General features: G+C 52.6%; 1 protein-coding gene across 13 annotated transcripts in view; it reads right to left on the bottom strand.

The window, feature by feature from the left end:
- L3MBTL3 (L3MBTL histone methyl-lysine binding protein 3) overlaps window positions 1–12,456 on the bottom strand; it is a 98,470-nt gene that overhangs the window by 37,421 nt on the left and 48,593 nt on the right. For 12 of the 13 annotated variants that reach the window (XM_064170136.1, XM_064170137.1, XM_064170134.1 and 9 more), the window contains 5 exons: window positions 10,941–11,032; window positions 7,940–8,044; window positions 4,705–4,840; window positions 3,434–3,525; window positions 2,530–2,681 (listed from right to left, as the gene is read on the bottom strand). In XM_064170136.1, coding sequence (XP_064026206.1) covers window positions 2,530–2,681; window positions 3,434–3,525; window positions 4,705–4,840; window positions 7,940–8,044; window positions 10,941–11,032 — 577 coding nt within the window. The remainder of the gene's footprint in view (window positions 1–2,529; window positions 2,682–3,433; window positions 3,526–4,704; window positions 4,841–7,939; window positions 8,045–10,940; window positions 11,033–12,456) is intronic. The other variant, XM_064170139.1, reaches the window with a different exon arrangement.

Here is a 12,456-nt window from a genome sequence, read left to right as displayed (position 1 = left end):
CTCGTGGCAAGAGCATGTCCCAGGAGAGACTCAGCCCCTTCCCATGGGACACTCTGAGCTCTCCTCTCCCATTCCCACCACCCCATGATTCCCACACACAGCTCACTGACTGTCATAAACACTGCAGGGTACAATAACCTGTGGGACAGCAGCTCCATGGAGAAGGACCTGCGAGTCCTGGTGGACAAAATGTTCCCCGTGGAGCAGCAATGTGCCCTTGTGGCCAAGATGGCAAATGGCCTCCTGGGGACCCTCTACACTGTCCTGGTGAGACTGTATCTGGAAGACTGTGTCCAGTTCTGGGCTCTCCAGTTCAAGAGGGACCAGGGATACACTGCAGAGAGTCCAGTGGAGGCTAGAGGGATGCTGAAGCTCCCACACAGACGTGCCCCAGCTGTGACTGACGGCAGCTCCTCAAGGGTGCTACTCACAGAGCCTCACCTAACAGTGCTTAAAAGGAGGAGAAGAACACAGCACCCATCCTGCAGCCCCACCTAGTGCAGGAGTGAGAATACTTCATCACTGACAAGTGTACTGCTGGGATATATGAGGTCAGAACTTCCCAAAATGTTACCCAGGAGGTTATGGGATGTTTCTTGATGCATACAGCAAGCCACACTGCCATACATTCTAGTCAAAGCCTGTGAGGCAGCAGTGTGGAACTGTAGGGGTCTAGTGTCAGAAGGCTTCTGAGGAGCAGCTGAGGGAGCTGGGGGTGTGCAGTCTGGAGAAGAGGAGGCTGAGGGCAGAGCTCACTGCCCTCTATAGGTCACTCAGAGTGAGGTGGGGGTTGGGCTCTATTCCCTGGTATTAGGTGATAGGAGGAAATGGCCTCAAACTGTGCCAGGGGAGGCTTAGGCTGGAGATGGGGAAAAATGTCTTTGCTGGCAGAGGCTGCCCAGGGAGGTGGTGGAGTCCCCATGCCTGGAGGTGCTCAGGAAGCCTGTGGCCATGGCACTGTGTGACATGGTTTAGTGGCCATGGTGGGGTTGAACTTGGTCATCTTGAAGATCTTTTCCAGCTAAAACAATCCCACAGTTCTATGAGAGCAGAGGCTGACAGCCCTCAGGCTGTGCTGCCATCCATGTGACCTGGCCAGGCTGGTGTGGCACTTTGGGACACAGTTTAAGGGCCATGGTGGTCTTAGGTTGAAGGCTGGACTAGACATAGTGCTCCAGGTGTGGTCTCACCAGGGCAGAGTAGATGGGGAGGAGAGCCTGCCTAGAGCTGCAGGACACACCTGCTAGGGCTTGGTCAGCCCCAGCCATGGCCTTCCTTCCTAACCATTAATGTATTACCTAATGCTCAGGAATCAGGCACAAAAGCATCTGCAGGCTGAAAGCCTCAAGCTTAGAACAGCTTAGATGATGGTAACAGATCTCTGTTGTGTGAAGTGCAGTGAAACCTGTCAAGTGCCCTCATCCTGGCACACACAGCCCCTGTCCAAACTCCCTCCCCAGCTCTCCTGGAGCCCCTTCATGTACTGGGAGGCAGCTCTAAGGTCTCCCTGGAGCCTCCTCTTCTGCAGGCTGAACAGCTCCTACTCTCCTAGCCTGTCCCTGTGGGAGAGATGCTCCATTCCTCTGATCACCTTTGTGGCCCTCCACTGGACCCGCTCTTGCTGTGCTGGAGGCCACAGAGCTGGACACAGCAGCCCAAATGCAGCCCTCCCCTCAGTTTAGAACTCAACATGAACCACATTCCCAGTGCCACAGTCACACCATGGTGCACATTCTTCACTGGCATCAACCTCAGCAAGACTGCTGAGTCCAACCCCTCAGGTGCAGCAGCAGAGCTCAACATTCACTTAGCACAATCCTGGATTCTTTCTGTGCAACCTGACGTGGGAAATCTGCTCCCTCCAGTCTGCTCCTCAGCCACACTTTGGTGGCCATGCTGACAACGCAGCAGAAGCTGCTATGGCTGCAAGGAGAGCCTGGGGAGCAGGGCAGAGACCAGCACTGCAAGCTAACAGATTTCATAGAGTCATAGTCAGAGAGTCACAGACTCACAGCACATGCAGGCTGGCAAAGCCCCTCAGGAGCACCAAGTCCAACCTAGAACCCTACTCTACAAGACTCAGCCCTAAGCACCAGATCCAAGAATGGGCTGGGCTGGAATGGACCTCCAAAGCTCATCCAGTCCAACCCCTCGGAAGTCAGCAGGGACATCCTCAACTAGATCAGGTTGCCCAGAGCCCTGTTGAGCCTCATCTTTGAATACCTTCAGGGATGGGGCCTCAATTACCTGTCTGGGCAACCTGTTCCAGTATTCCATCACCCTCATGGTGCAGAACTTGCTCCTCTGATCTCCTCCAGTCTAAACCTCAAACCATTGCCCTCGCCCTGTCCCTGCAGGCCTTTGCAAACAGTCCCCCTGCAGCCTGCTTGCAGCCCCTTCAGGTCCTGGCAGGCTGCTCTAAGGTCTCCCCAGGGCCTTCTCTTCTCCAGGCCTGTCCTCCAGCCCCCTCCTCTGGACCCCCTCCATCAGCTCCATGTCCCAGCAGGACACAACCCCACAGCACCATACCAGTAGTCGTAGCTCTCATCCCAGTTGTCGAAGTGCACCAGGAGACGATTGTCCACCATGTCTGCCACCGTGGCCACGCAGATGAAAGCTGGGTTCTTCTTGTCCACAGCCTCCAGCTTCATCCCCACGCGGAATCCCGATGGGATCACTGTCTGCATGAAGGCAGGGAACAGAAGACAAATGCTGTAAACCCAGGAATGTCCCCAGAGCCCACAGCCAAAACATCCATGGAGCACTGTGTGCCCCAGCACAAGCAGGACATGGAAGCGTTGGAGCCAGCCCAGAGGAGGCCACCAAGATGCTCAGAGGGCTGCAGCAGCTCTGCTCTGAGCACAGGCTGAGAGAGTTGGGGCTCTGCAGCCTGGAGAGGAGAAGGCTTGGAGGAGACCTTGGAGTGGTCTTGCAGGGTCTGCAGGGGGCTCCAGAAGGGCTGGGGAGGGACTACTGACAAGGTCTGGGAATGCCAGGATGAGGAGGAATGGGTTTGGAGTGGCAGAGGGGAGATTGAAAGTGGATGTTAAGAAGTTGTTGTTTGCAGTGAGAGTGGTGAGACACTGGCACAGGCTGAGAGTGGTGAGAGACTGGCACAGGTGGAGGGCTGGTGAGACACTGGCACAGGTTGCCCAGGGAGGTTGTGGAGCACAGAAGCACCCAATGTGATCAAAGATCACATTGGGTGCTTCTGTGCTCCACAACCTCTCTGGAAGTGTTTAGGACCAGGCTGAACGAGGCCTTGAGCAACCTGTTCTAGTGGGAGCTGTCCCTGCCTATGGCAGGGGGTTGGAAGTGGCTGAGCTTTGAGGTCCCCTTCCAATCTAAAGCATTCCATGAAGTGTGCTGTGAGTCTCCATCACACACACAGAGCACAGCAGCAAGGTCCCCTCAGTAACAAGTGAGTACTCACTGCATTCTGGTTTTCAAACAGTGACTTAGGAGCAGCCTGAGCCTTGCATGCCTTCAGGTAGGAGGGCCAGCTGAACTGTTCTTCTTTATATCCTAAAGGAGGGTCAGAAGAGGAGGGCAAGGAATGACAGGCAGAAGACACAAGCTGCATGCAGTCACTTGACTGTAACTGATGAAATCGTTTTTCACTCCCAGTTTTGGACTCCTTTTTCCAGCTTCAAAGCTGCAGAGGTTCTGTACTATTAGCTACTGACTCTAATTTTAAATCAACTACACTGGCAAAATGGACCTGTAAAGTAGTTAGGGAGTGTGCCCTGCTGGGAGCTCAGGGAGCCTCCCGGGGAGCCCTGGTTTGCATTATCAGACATCAGCAGGACACTCTTTAGAGCAGCTTAGAGAGTCCAAAAGGAAGCTAATGAGGCCTGTCCAGGCTTTGTTACACATGTTCTTTCTTTAGGCTGGGCTGAGCCCCCCTAGCTAAATGTCAAGCTGTCTTTCCACTAAGCAAGGCAAACTCTCTGCTTTCCTAAGCTGCACATTATTAGCTTCCTGTGGCTGCCTACGACTGACATTTGAACTGCTCCTCATCTTCACCCGGGCAGAACAGCCACATAAACAAAGCACTGGGTAAGATCTCAGGAGATTCCAGCTCAGCTTCAACTCCACCTTCAAAACAAGCTGGGGAATATTTCTCACAAGATCACTGCCCTGTCCCTGAGCTCCAACCTCCCTGTCCTGGCTGTCAGGGGAACGGAAGGTCCCCAGGACGCAGAACATCGAGAGGGAGCCTGGAAACTAAACTTCCTCTTTCCCTTTTACATTTCAACCTCACTCTTTGAAACAAGAGCACAACCCTGGTTACTCTGTGCCAACACATCTATAATGATGCTGAGCACCATCTAGCACTGAAAATATCCCAAGAGCTTCCACTGAAGGAGTCTCAGCTGCCTGCAAGACCTCAGTTGAAGCACACATGTCACCAGCAGGCTGCCACTTCGTTTGCAGTAAGCATTCATTTGGGACCTAGCTTTGTTGCTTAAGTTCCCATCCTAATACCTTATGAATCACTTCTGCCTCATTTTGTTCTGCTTTCTTTGAATTTCCACTGAATAACAGCTTCAAGACTCTAAGGAGACATCAAGTGGAGCTGAACTTGCTGCATTCAAATACTCTAAACGAATAAAAAGGTTTCTGTTAAAAAGATTAAGTCATTCCAGGAAGAAAGAGATCTCAGAGCTATGGCAAACACAAGCAGTGCACACTCAACAATACCTTTAGGTGGACGAAGCTTGTGACCTGTCCTCTCACACCAGCCCACAGGATGAATGTCTGAGGAATCAGCGTTCACCCAGAAATCGTAGCAGTCTGGGTACCCATCAAAGTGCAGCCGTATTCTGTAGCCACAAACCTAAGAGCAAGAATGGACAACATCCAACACAGGACCACAGGATGTTAGAGGTTGGAAGGGACCTCTGGAGATCTCCAGGTCCAATCCCCTGCCAGAGCAGGAGCAGAGGATCTATCTCAGGTCACACAGGAACACATCCAGGCAGGGCTGGAAAGGCTCCAGAGAAGGAGACTCCACAACCTCTCTGGGCAGCCTGTGCCAGGGCTCTGGACCCTCACAGTCAAGAGGTTTTTCCTCATGTTGAGGTGGAACCTCCTGTGCTGCAGTTTCCATCCATTGCCTCTTGTCCTATCCCAAGGCACAGGTGAGCAGAGGCTGTCCCTGTCCCTTCCTCCCTGACCCCCAGCCCTCAGCTAGTGACAGACATTGCTCAGATCCCCTCTCAGCCTTCTCCCCTGCAGACTAAGCAGCCCCAGGGCTCTCAGCCTCTCCTCAGCAGGCAGTGCTGCAGTCCCTTCAGCAGTAGCTCTGCTCTGGACTCTCTCCAGTAGATCCCTGTCCCTCTTGAACAGGGGAGCACAGAACTGGATGCAGTATTCCAGGTGGGGCCTCACTAGGGCAGAGCAGAGGGGAAGGAGAACCTCCCTGGACCTGTTGGCCACACTCTTCCGAACGCGCTCCAGGGCCCCACTGGCCTTCTTGGCCACAAGGACACATTGCTGTCCATGCAGAACTTGTCCAGCAGGACTCCTGGGTCCTTCACAAGCTTTTAAGATGTATTCCCTCCAGCTAACAGCTTCTGTTCAGCTCCATGTCTAATGACTGTTTTAAGTCAGCCTTTCACTTCTGCTCAAGGCAGCGCTGGCTGCACGATTCATTTGCTGCAAAGCAAAGAGTAGCCAAGCACAGCCATTCTCAGCCTGAGTGCCTCCTCTTCTGGTGGAAGGCATTCACCAGAGGATGGATATTGCCATCAGTGCTGCAAGCCTCTTCTGCTCAGCATCAGGCTAGGACAGAGAGCCTAGAGAAGAGCATGAACACATCTGACACAGCCATGGCCAAAGTGCAGGCAGTGCTGCAGTGAAGCTGTCCCAATTACAGACTCACAGCATGCCAGGGTGGAAGGGATCTCAAGGATCATCTGCTCCAACCTTTCTAGGTGATACCAGAGCTGAAAGGAGCTGGCCCAGCACCCTGCCAAGCTGAGCCCTCAAAGTGCCCAGTGCAGGGCACTCCACTGCTTCCCTTGGGAGATGATTCCAGTGTCTGACTGTGTTTAGGGACATTTTCTTCCGGAGTCCAATAGGAATCTCCCCAGCAGTAACTTGTGCCCCTTGCCTTTCCCATGGCACTCCTTGTACAAAGGGAGTCATTGTCTACCAGGAAATTATTTGTACCAGTTTAGAAAGCACTCAGGCATGAGGATTTCTGCAGCTGCATCTCAAAGCACAGCTCCAGGGGCATTTTGAAATCCATGTTTGTTTTGCCTATAGAGAAAGGAGAGCACTTGACCATAAGTGAGTTCAACAGAGAGATAATGAGAACTGGCAGTGAAGATGAAAAGCCAGTAGAGCTATCCTCTACAGTCTGATGATTCCTTGAAGTCCCAGGTTAACCACTGAGGGGAAGAGAAAGATGGGACACAATCCTTCTCTCTGCTGAAGTTGACTACATCTTCCCGAGTGCCACCTGCCATAACTTGCCTGCAGACACCACTGAAAATCTCTTGACATCAAAATCACATCAAAGTCGTCCTTCTTTCTAATTAGTTTATACTCTGACAGACCTGTCAGAGCTCTGTGGAACTCAGGTAATGCTGCAGGCCAACACAACCCCCAGTTAGGGCTGAGCACAAGGCAGACAGGAAATAATCAGCCACAAGAAAATGGGAGAGGTACCCACAGAAGTGGGATCTGGCTGGGGGCCACCAAGAGATCCAGAAATAGGAATACAAAAGCTTAGGCTGTTAAAATATGAACTGCAAAGTTACAGCTGCTGGAATAGCAGTGCTAGAGAGCAGAGGGCCTGCTAATTCCTCCTGCCCTATTTTCACTGCTAAAACAAAACTACAAAAGGACTCTGGGTGAAACTACAGCAAAATCAATGCAAGGTGTGTTTGAAACTCTAAACAAAGCTTCTCAGCTATACCATGAGAAGCAAAGAAGTCTCTCAGCAGCAAGCTGCAGAAATAATAATGAATACAAAATAAAGCTGCAGCAAAAAGCCAAGCTGAGTTTCCACTGTACCCCAGCTTTTGTCCTTCTGCCTCATGGTACATCAGCAGGTCTCAGCACTTCCCATCGACCAGAACGTGTCAGGCTGGGAGGCTGCAGGTTTGGTCAGGGAAAGTCAGCAGCCACTGGCAGCAAGATGGAACTAGATGATCCTTAAAGTCCTTTCCAACCCAAAATATCCTATGATGCTGGAGTACCTTCTCTATGGGGACAGGCTGAGAGTTGGGGCTGTTCAGCCTGGAGAAGAGGAGGCTCCAGGGAGACCTCTGAGCAGCCTTCCAGTACCTGGAGTGGCTCCAGGAGCACTGAGGGACTTTCAACAAGGGCTGGGAGTGACAGGACAAGGGACAATGGCTTTGAGCTGGGAGAGGGGAGACTGAGAGTGGAGATGAGGGAGAAATTCTTTAGCGTGAGAGTGGTCAGACACTGGCACAGGTTGCCCAGGGAGGTTGTGGATGCCCCTGCCTGGAGGTGTTCAAGGATGAGGCCTTGAGCAGCCTGGGCTGGTGGGAGGTGTCTGTGCCTGAAAGAGCTGTAACCCATCTGCAGCAGAGAAGTGTCAGGCATTTGCATCAGTGAGTGGAGCAGCTGGCAAGCAGCACAGGCTAAATTCTATGACAGTGTTGGGTATCAGTTGCCATACTCCTGCTTTTTTCTAGTTCTTTTCCCTTCTAACTCTAGCTTGCAACTGCAGGATGACAGAAAGCACACCCAGAGCTCAGCCAGCTGGTGTAGCTGTTTCTCTAGTTAAATATGTGCATAAGGCACTGCTGCATGGCACCTGCAGATACTCTTTACAGGTAAACTGGATACAGAGACAGTCATTCAAAAATCATCTTCCTACACTCAGTTTCTGTCTGCCTCTTTAGGCAGGAGTGAGCCCTTCCAGCTGCTGCTGTTTGGGTTCAGCCTCTGCTCTGCTTACCTCAGCCACCGTCAGCACGCAGTACATGGACTGGTGCTCAGGATCCACACCCTCCAGCTTCATCCCTGCTTTGAATCCATTCTTGTTGTATGGGAAAGACTGATACTGCAATGGAAAGGAGAGTTTCAGTGCCTCTGAAAGCACACCAGAGAAAGAGAACAACTTGAGAAGGGCAAGAACAAGGTTCACGTGCTCATGTTTCTGGAAAAACTACTACAGGATGATAAAATGTTTGGCAGCTTTACAAACACAGCAGTGAAAAAGAGGAACTGAAGGTTGGTTGGCAAACCACCTTGAGACCAGGATCTCTTAACACTTGAGAGTGCTTAAGGAAAATTGGAGGAGTTAATGGACAAGGTCATCAAGGGCAAGCAGGCAGCAGCATCTGCCCTCAGATTCTCTCAGTGACTGTCAAGGTCAGAACTTTACTAGCAATTACCAAAACAATTCATCAAGGGAAAGCAGGTGACATCACCTGAGAATGCCCAGGGGGCTGGAGCACCTCTGCCAGAGGACAGCCTGAGGGAGCTGGGCGTGTTCAGCCTGGAGAAGGCTCCAGGGAGACCTAATAGCAGCCTGCCAGTACTCGAAGGCTGCAGAGGCACTGTTTGCAAAGGCCTGCAGTGGCAGGATGAGGAGAATGGCTTCCAACTAGGGCAGAGCAGATTTAGACTGAATGTTAGGAACAAGTTCTGCACCAGGAGGGTGCTGAACACTGCAACAGGTTGCCCAGGCAGGCAGTTGTGGCCCCATCCCTGGAGATATTCAAGGTGAGGCTGAACAGGGCTCTGGGCAACGTGATCTAGTTGAGGATGTCTCTGCTGACTGCAGGGGGTTGGACTGGAGGAGCTTCGGAGGTCCCTTCCAACTCAAACCATTCTGTGATTTGCCCTCAACTCCTTTCACTGTCAATAAAAGATTTTCAATAAACTCTTTGGTCTTCAGCCTGCACAGGAACACTCTGAAACCTTCCTGCTTATTCATCCCTACACAAAGGATTGAGTCGTTGGAGCAAGCAGAACAAAATGAAAGCAAAGAACAAAGTACAAGGAGAGAATCATCACCAAACAAGAGCAGATCTTCAGAGCAGAAGTACAGCAGCTGAGACGTGTGCACATTCTGCCAGGTTTTGCAAGAGGAGAGAACAAGCAGCATGGAAGCTCTGTGGCTTTGCATCTGGAGCTCTCCTCCAAGCCAGACAGACAGCACTGGAATGACAAATGGCACAGCCTAGCAGAGCAGGCAAAGGCCAAGCACGAGGTGCTGAGGTGACACCCAAGCAGATGCCAGGCAAGGTGGGAACAGGCCAAACTGGGGTTTGACGTAGGATGAAACTGTAACGTCAGCAGGAGCTGCAGAAAGAGAAGCAGCAGAACCAAGGCAAGCCAGAGGATGGATGAGCTCTGCAGCACCTTTGGGGACACGTTTGCAGAGCATGGTACAGCATGAAACAATGAGGCCTTGCAGCAGCTTCACAGCTGCAGAGGTCAGAAGGGAAGACTAGAAGATGCAGGCTTGGAAAAGCAGCTGCTTTCTGCAGCCTCAGCTGGCAGCACTCAGCTGCACCTGTAAGGCCAAGCAGAGGCTTGCATCTGGGAAATAACCCCAGAGGCTGTCACGTCAAGGGGAAGAGGACGCAAGCAGGTGGACAGATGGTGGCAGTGCAGTGGTTGGTGGATGGTGGCTGTGGTTTATCCTGATCTCAGGAAAGCACCTGGCACAGTCTGCCACAGCATCCCTGCAGCTCAACTGGGGCAGTGTGCTCTGGGTGCCTGGGAAGTGAGGTGGGTGTGAGCTGGCTGAAGGAAAGCAGTCAAAGAGCTGTGGTCAGTGGGACACAGCCTAGCTGCAGGCCTGTGTCTAGTGGAGCCCCTGCGGGGCCAGCGCTGGGGCCAGCACTACTGAGTCTATTCATCAGCAGCCTGAGGGCACAGGGACACTGCCAGCAGGTTTCTGGGACACCAAACCGGGAGCAGCGGCTGACAGCCCTCAGGCTGTGCTGCCGTTCAGAGACACCTGGGCAGGCTGAGAGCTGGGCAGGGAGAAATGGAAGGAAGCCCAACAAGGGCAAGGGCAGAGTCCTGCCTCTGGGAGAGGACAACCCCAGGGACCAGCACAGGCTGGGGACTGAGCTGGTGGAGAGCAGCTGTGAGGAAAGAGACCTGGCAGTGCTGGTGGCCAAGAGGATGGCCATGAGGCAGCAGTGTGCCCTGGTAGCCAAGGAGGCCAAGGACATCCTGGGGTGGATTAGAAGGTGAATGGTGAGTAGGTCAAGAGAGGTTCTCTTCGCCCTGTGCCTTGCCCTAGTCAGGCCACAGCTGGAATATTGTGTCCAGTCCTGGGCCCCTCATGTCAAGAAGGACTTCGGGGAACTGCTTGAAAGTGTCTAGCTCAGAGCCCCCAAGCTGCTACAGGCAGTGGAAGCTCCCCTGTGAGGCCAGGCTGAGGGAGCTGGGGCTGGGAGCTGGCAGCAGAGGAGCCCTCAGTGCTGTGCTAAGGATGTGCAGGGCAGTGTCACGAGAATGCAGTCAGGCTCTGCCTGGAGCAGAGGAGGTGTCAGGGGAACAGGAGGAGAAACTCTGTCAGTGTGAGGGTGTTGGAGGCCTGGAGCAGGCTGCCCAGAGAGGCTGTGGAGTCTTTTTCTCTGGAGACTTTCAAGGCCCATCTGGATGAGTTCCTGTGTGCCCTGCCCTGGGAGATGCTGCTCTGGCAGAGAGGTTGGACTGGACAATCTCCAGAGGTCCCTTCCAAGCCCTGACACTGTGATTCTGTGAACTCCCTGAGCAAGCCAAGGAAGAGCACTCACTGCACATAATTCACCATGCTGAGAGCTGATGAAGAGGATTATTTCACTCACTAGGATTTCCCTCCCAGGGAAGTGTAAAATCTTCACATGTTTGAGTTTTTCTGGGGTTGGATTTGGGTTTTTTAACCTCAAATCCATTTCCTAAAGATGTCACGATCCTGGGTGATTGACAGATTTAAAGTTCAGAGATCATACCTCTTTGAAAAGCTTAGTGGGTACAGCAATGGCCTTTTCTTCCTCCAGGTAGGATGCCCAGCACCAAGCTTGCCTTCCTTTAGAGGGTACAGCTGTAAAGAAGTGCACAAGAGCAAAACAATTCTGTAACTGCAGAGAAGGGGGAAAAAAAAAAGACCAACACTTTCAAGTTCCTAACACAGCTTTCTCATATCTACATCTCACTGATTGCATTTGTGGTGCTTCTGAGGACTTATTCCAGGAAACCTGAAAGGAAGCTCTGAGTATTGATGCAAAGCTCAATAGGAGCCTGTGGTGCAAGTGCAGCCCAGACACAACCCTGAGCTGGGCTGCAGCCAGAGCAGTGTGGGCAGCAGGGCAAGGGAGGGGATTCTGCCCCTTGGCTCTGCTCTCCTCACACCCCACCTGCAGTCCTGGGGGCAGCCCTGGAGCCCCCAACACAAGCAGCACATGGAATTTTTGGAGCCAGCCCAGAGGAGGCCACCAAGATGCTGAGAGGGCTGCAGCAGCTCTGCTGTGAGCACAGGCTGAGAGAGTTGGGGCTGTGAAGCCTGGAGAGGAGAAGGCTTCCAGGAGACCTTGGAGTGGCCTTGCAGGATCTGCAGGGGGCTCCAGGAGGGCTGGGGAGGGACTACTGACAAGGTCTGGGAGTGCCAGGAGGAGGAGGAATGGGTTTGAAGTGGCAGAGGGGAGACTGAAATTGGGTGTTAGGAGGAAGTTGTTTGCAGTGAGGGTGGTGAGACACTGGCACAGGTTGCCCAGGGAGGTGGTGGGGCACAGAAGCACCCAATGTGATCTTTGATCACATTGGGTGCTTCTGTGCCCCACCACCTCCCTGGAGGTGTTCAGCACCAGGCTGGACGAGGCCTTGAGCAACCTGTTCTAGTGGGAGGTGTCCCTGCCCATGGCAGGGGGTTGGAACTGGCTGAGCTTTGAGGTCTCTTCCAACCTAAACCATTCTGTGATTCTACATTGAACCGCACCGAGGGCATGAAGGCTCCTGGTTTCTAGAGGAAGGTTTCCAGCAGTTCAAATCTGCCTTGCTAAAAAGGAAAAGCTCTTTCAGGTGACAATAACTTAGGCATTCTTGTCCCCTCTTCCTTTTCCCCTAGTGCTCTTAAAAACCATTAAGCTATTGAGTTTGCAAAGGTCTAAGACCAGTTCAAGACTTAAAGCAGCTCACTCTTAGCATTTGTCTTTCTGAGAATTTCCCTTCCTGGGAAGCATTTTCATCTGGACAGAGCCCTTGTGACATTCTGGGAGGCTTTATTCTTTACCAGGACTCAGAATATTTCTAAGCTGCTTCAGCCCTCTGCAGTTTGCTGGGCTGGGGAGGAGCTGCAGTGATCTCAGTTTCCTTCAGGCCATCCAAACTGACACCACTGCTCTCTGCCCCTGGCAGGTCATGGAGTCAGAGAGCCTCAGAATGGTTTGGGGTGGAAGGGACTGGCACCAGGAATCCTGGCAGCTTCTCTGCTGCAGCTGAAACACTTCTGATCTGTGGAGATGGATTCAG

This window comes from Pogoniulus pusillus, chromosome 33, assembly GCF_015220805.1.
Source record: "Pogoniulus pusillus isolate bPogPus1 chromosome 33, bPogPus1.pri, whole genome shotgun sequence".
NCBI classification, from domain to species: Eukaryota; Metazoa; Chordata; class Aves; order Piciformes; family Lybiidae; genus Pogoniulus; species Pogoniulus pusillus.
This window is presented reverse-complemented; position numbering and strand designations above follow the sequence as displayed.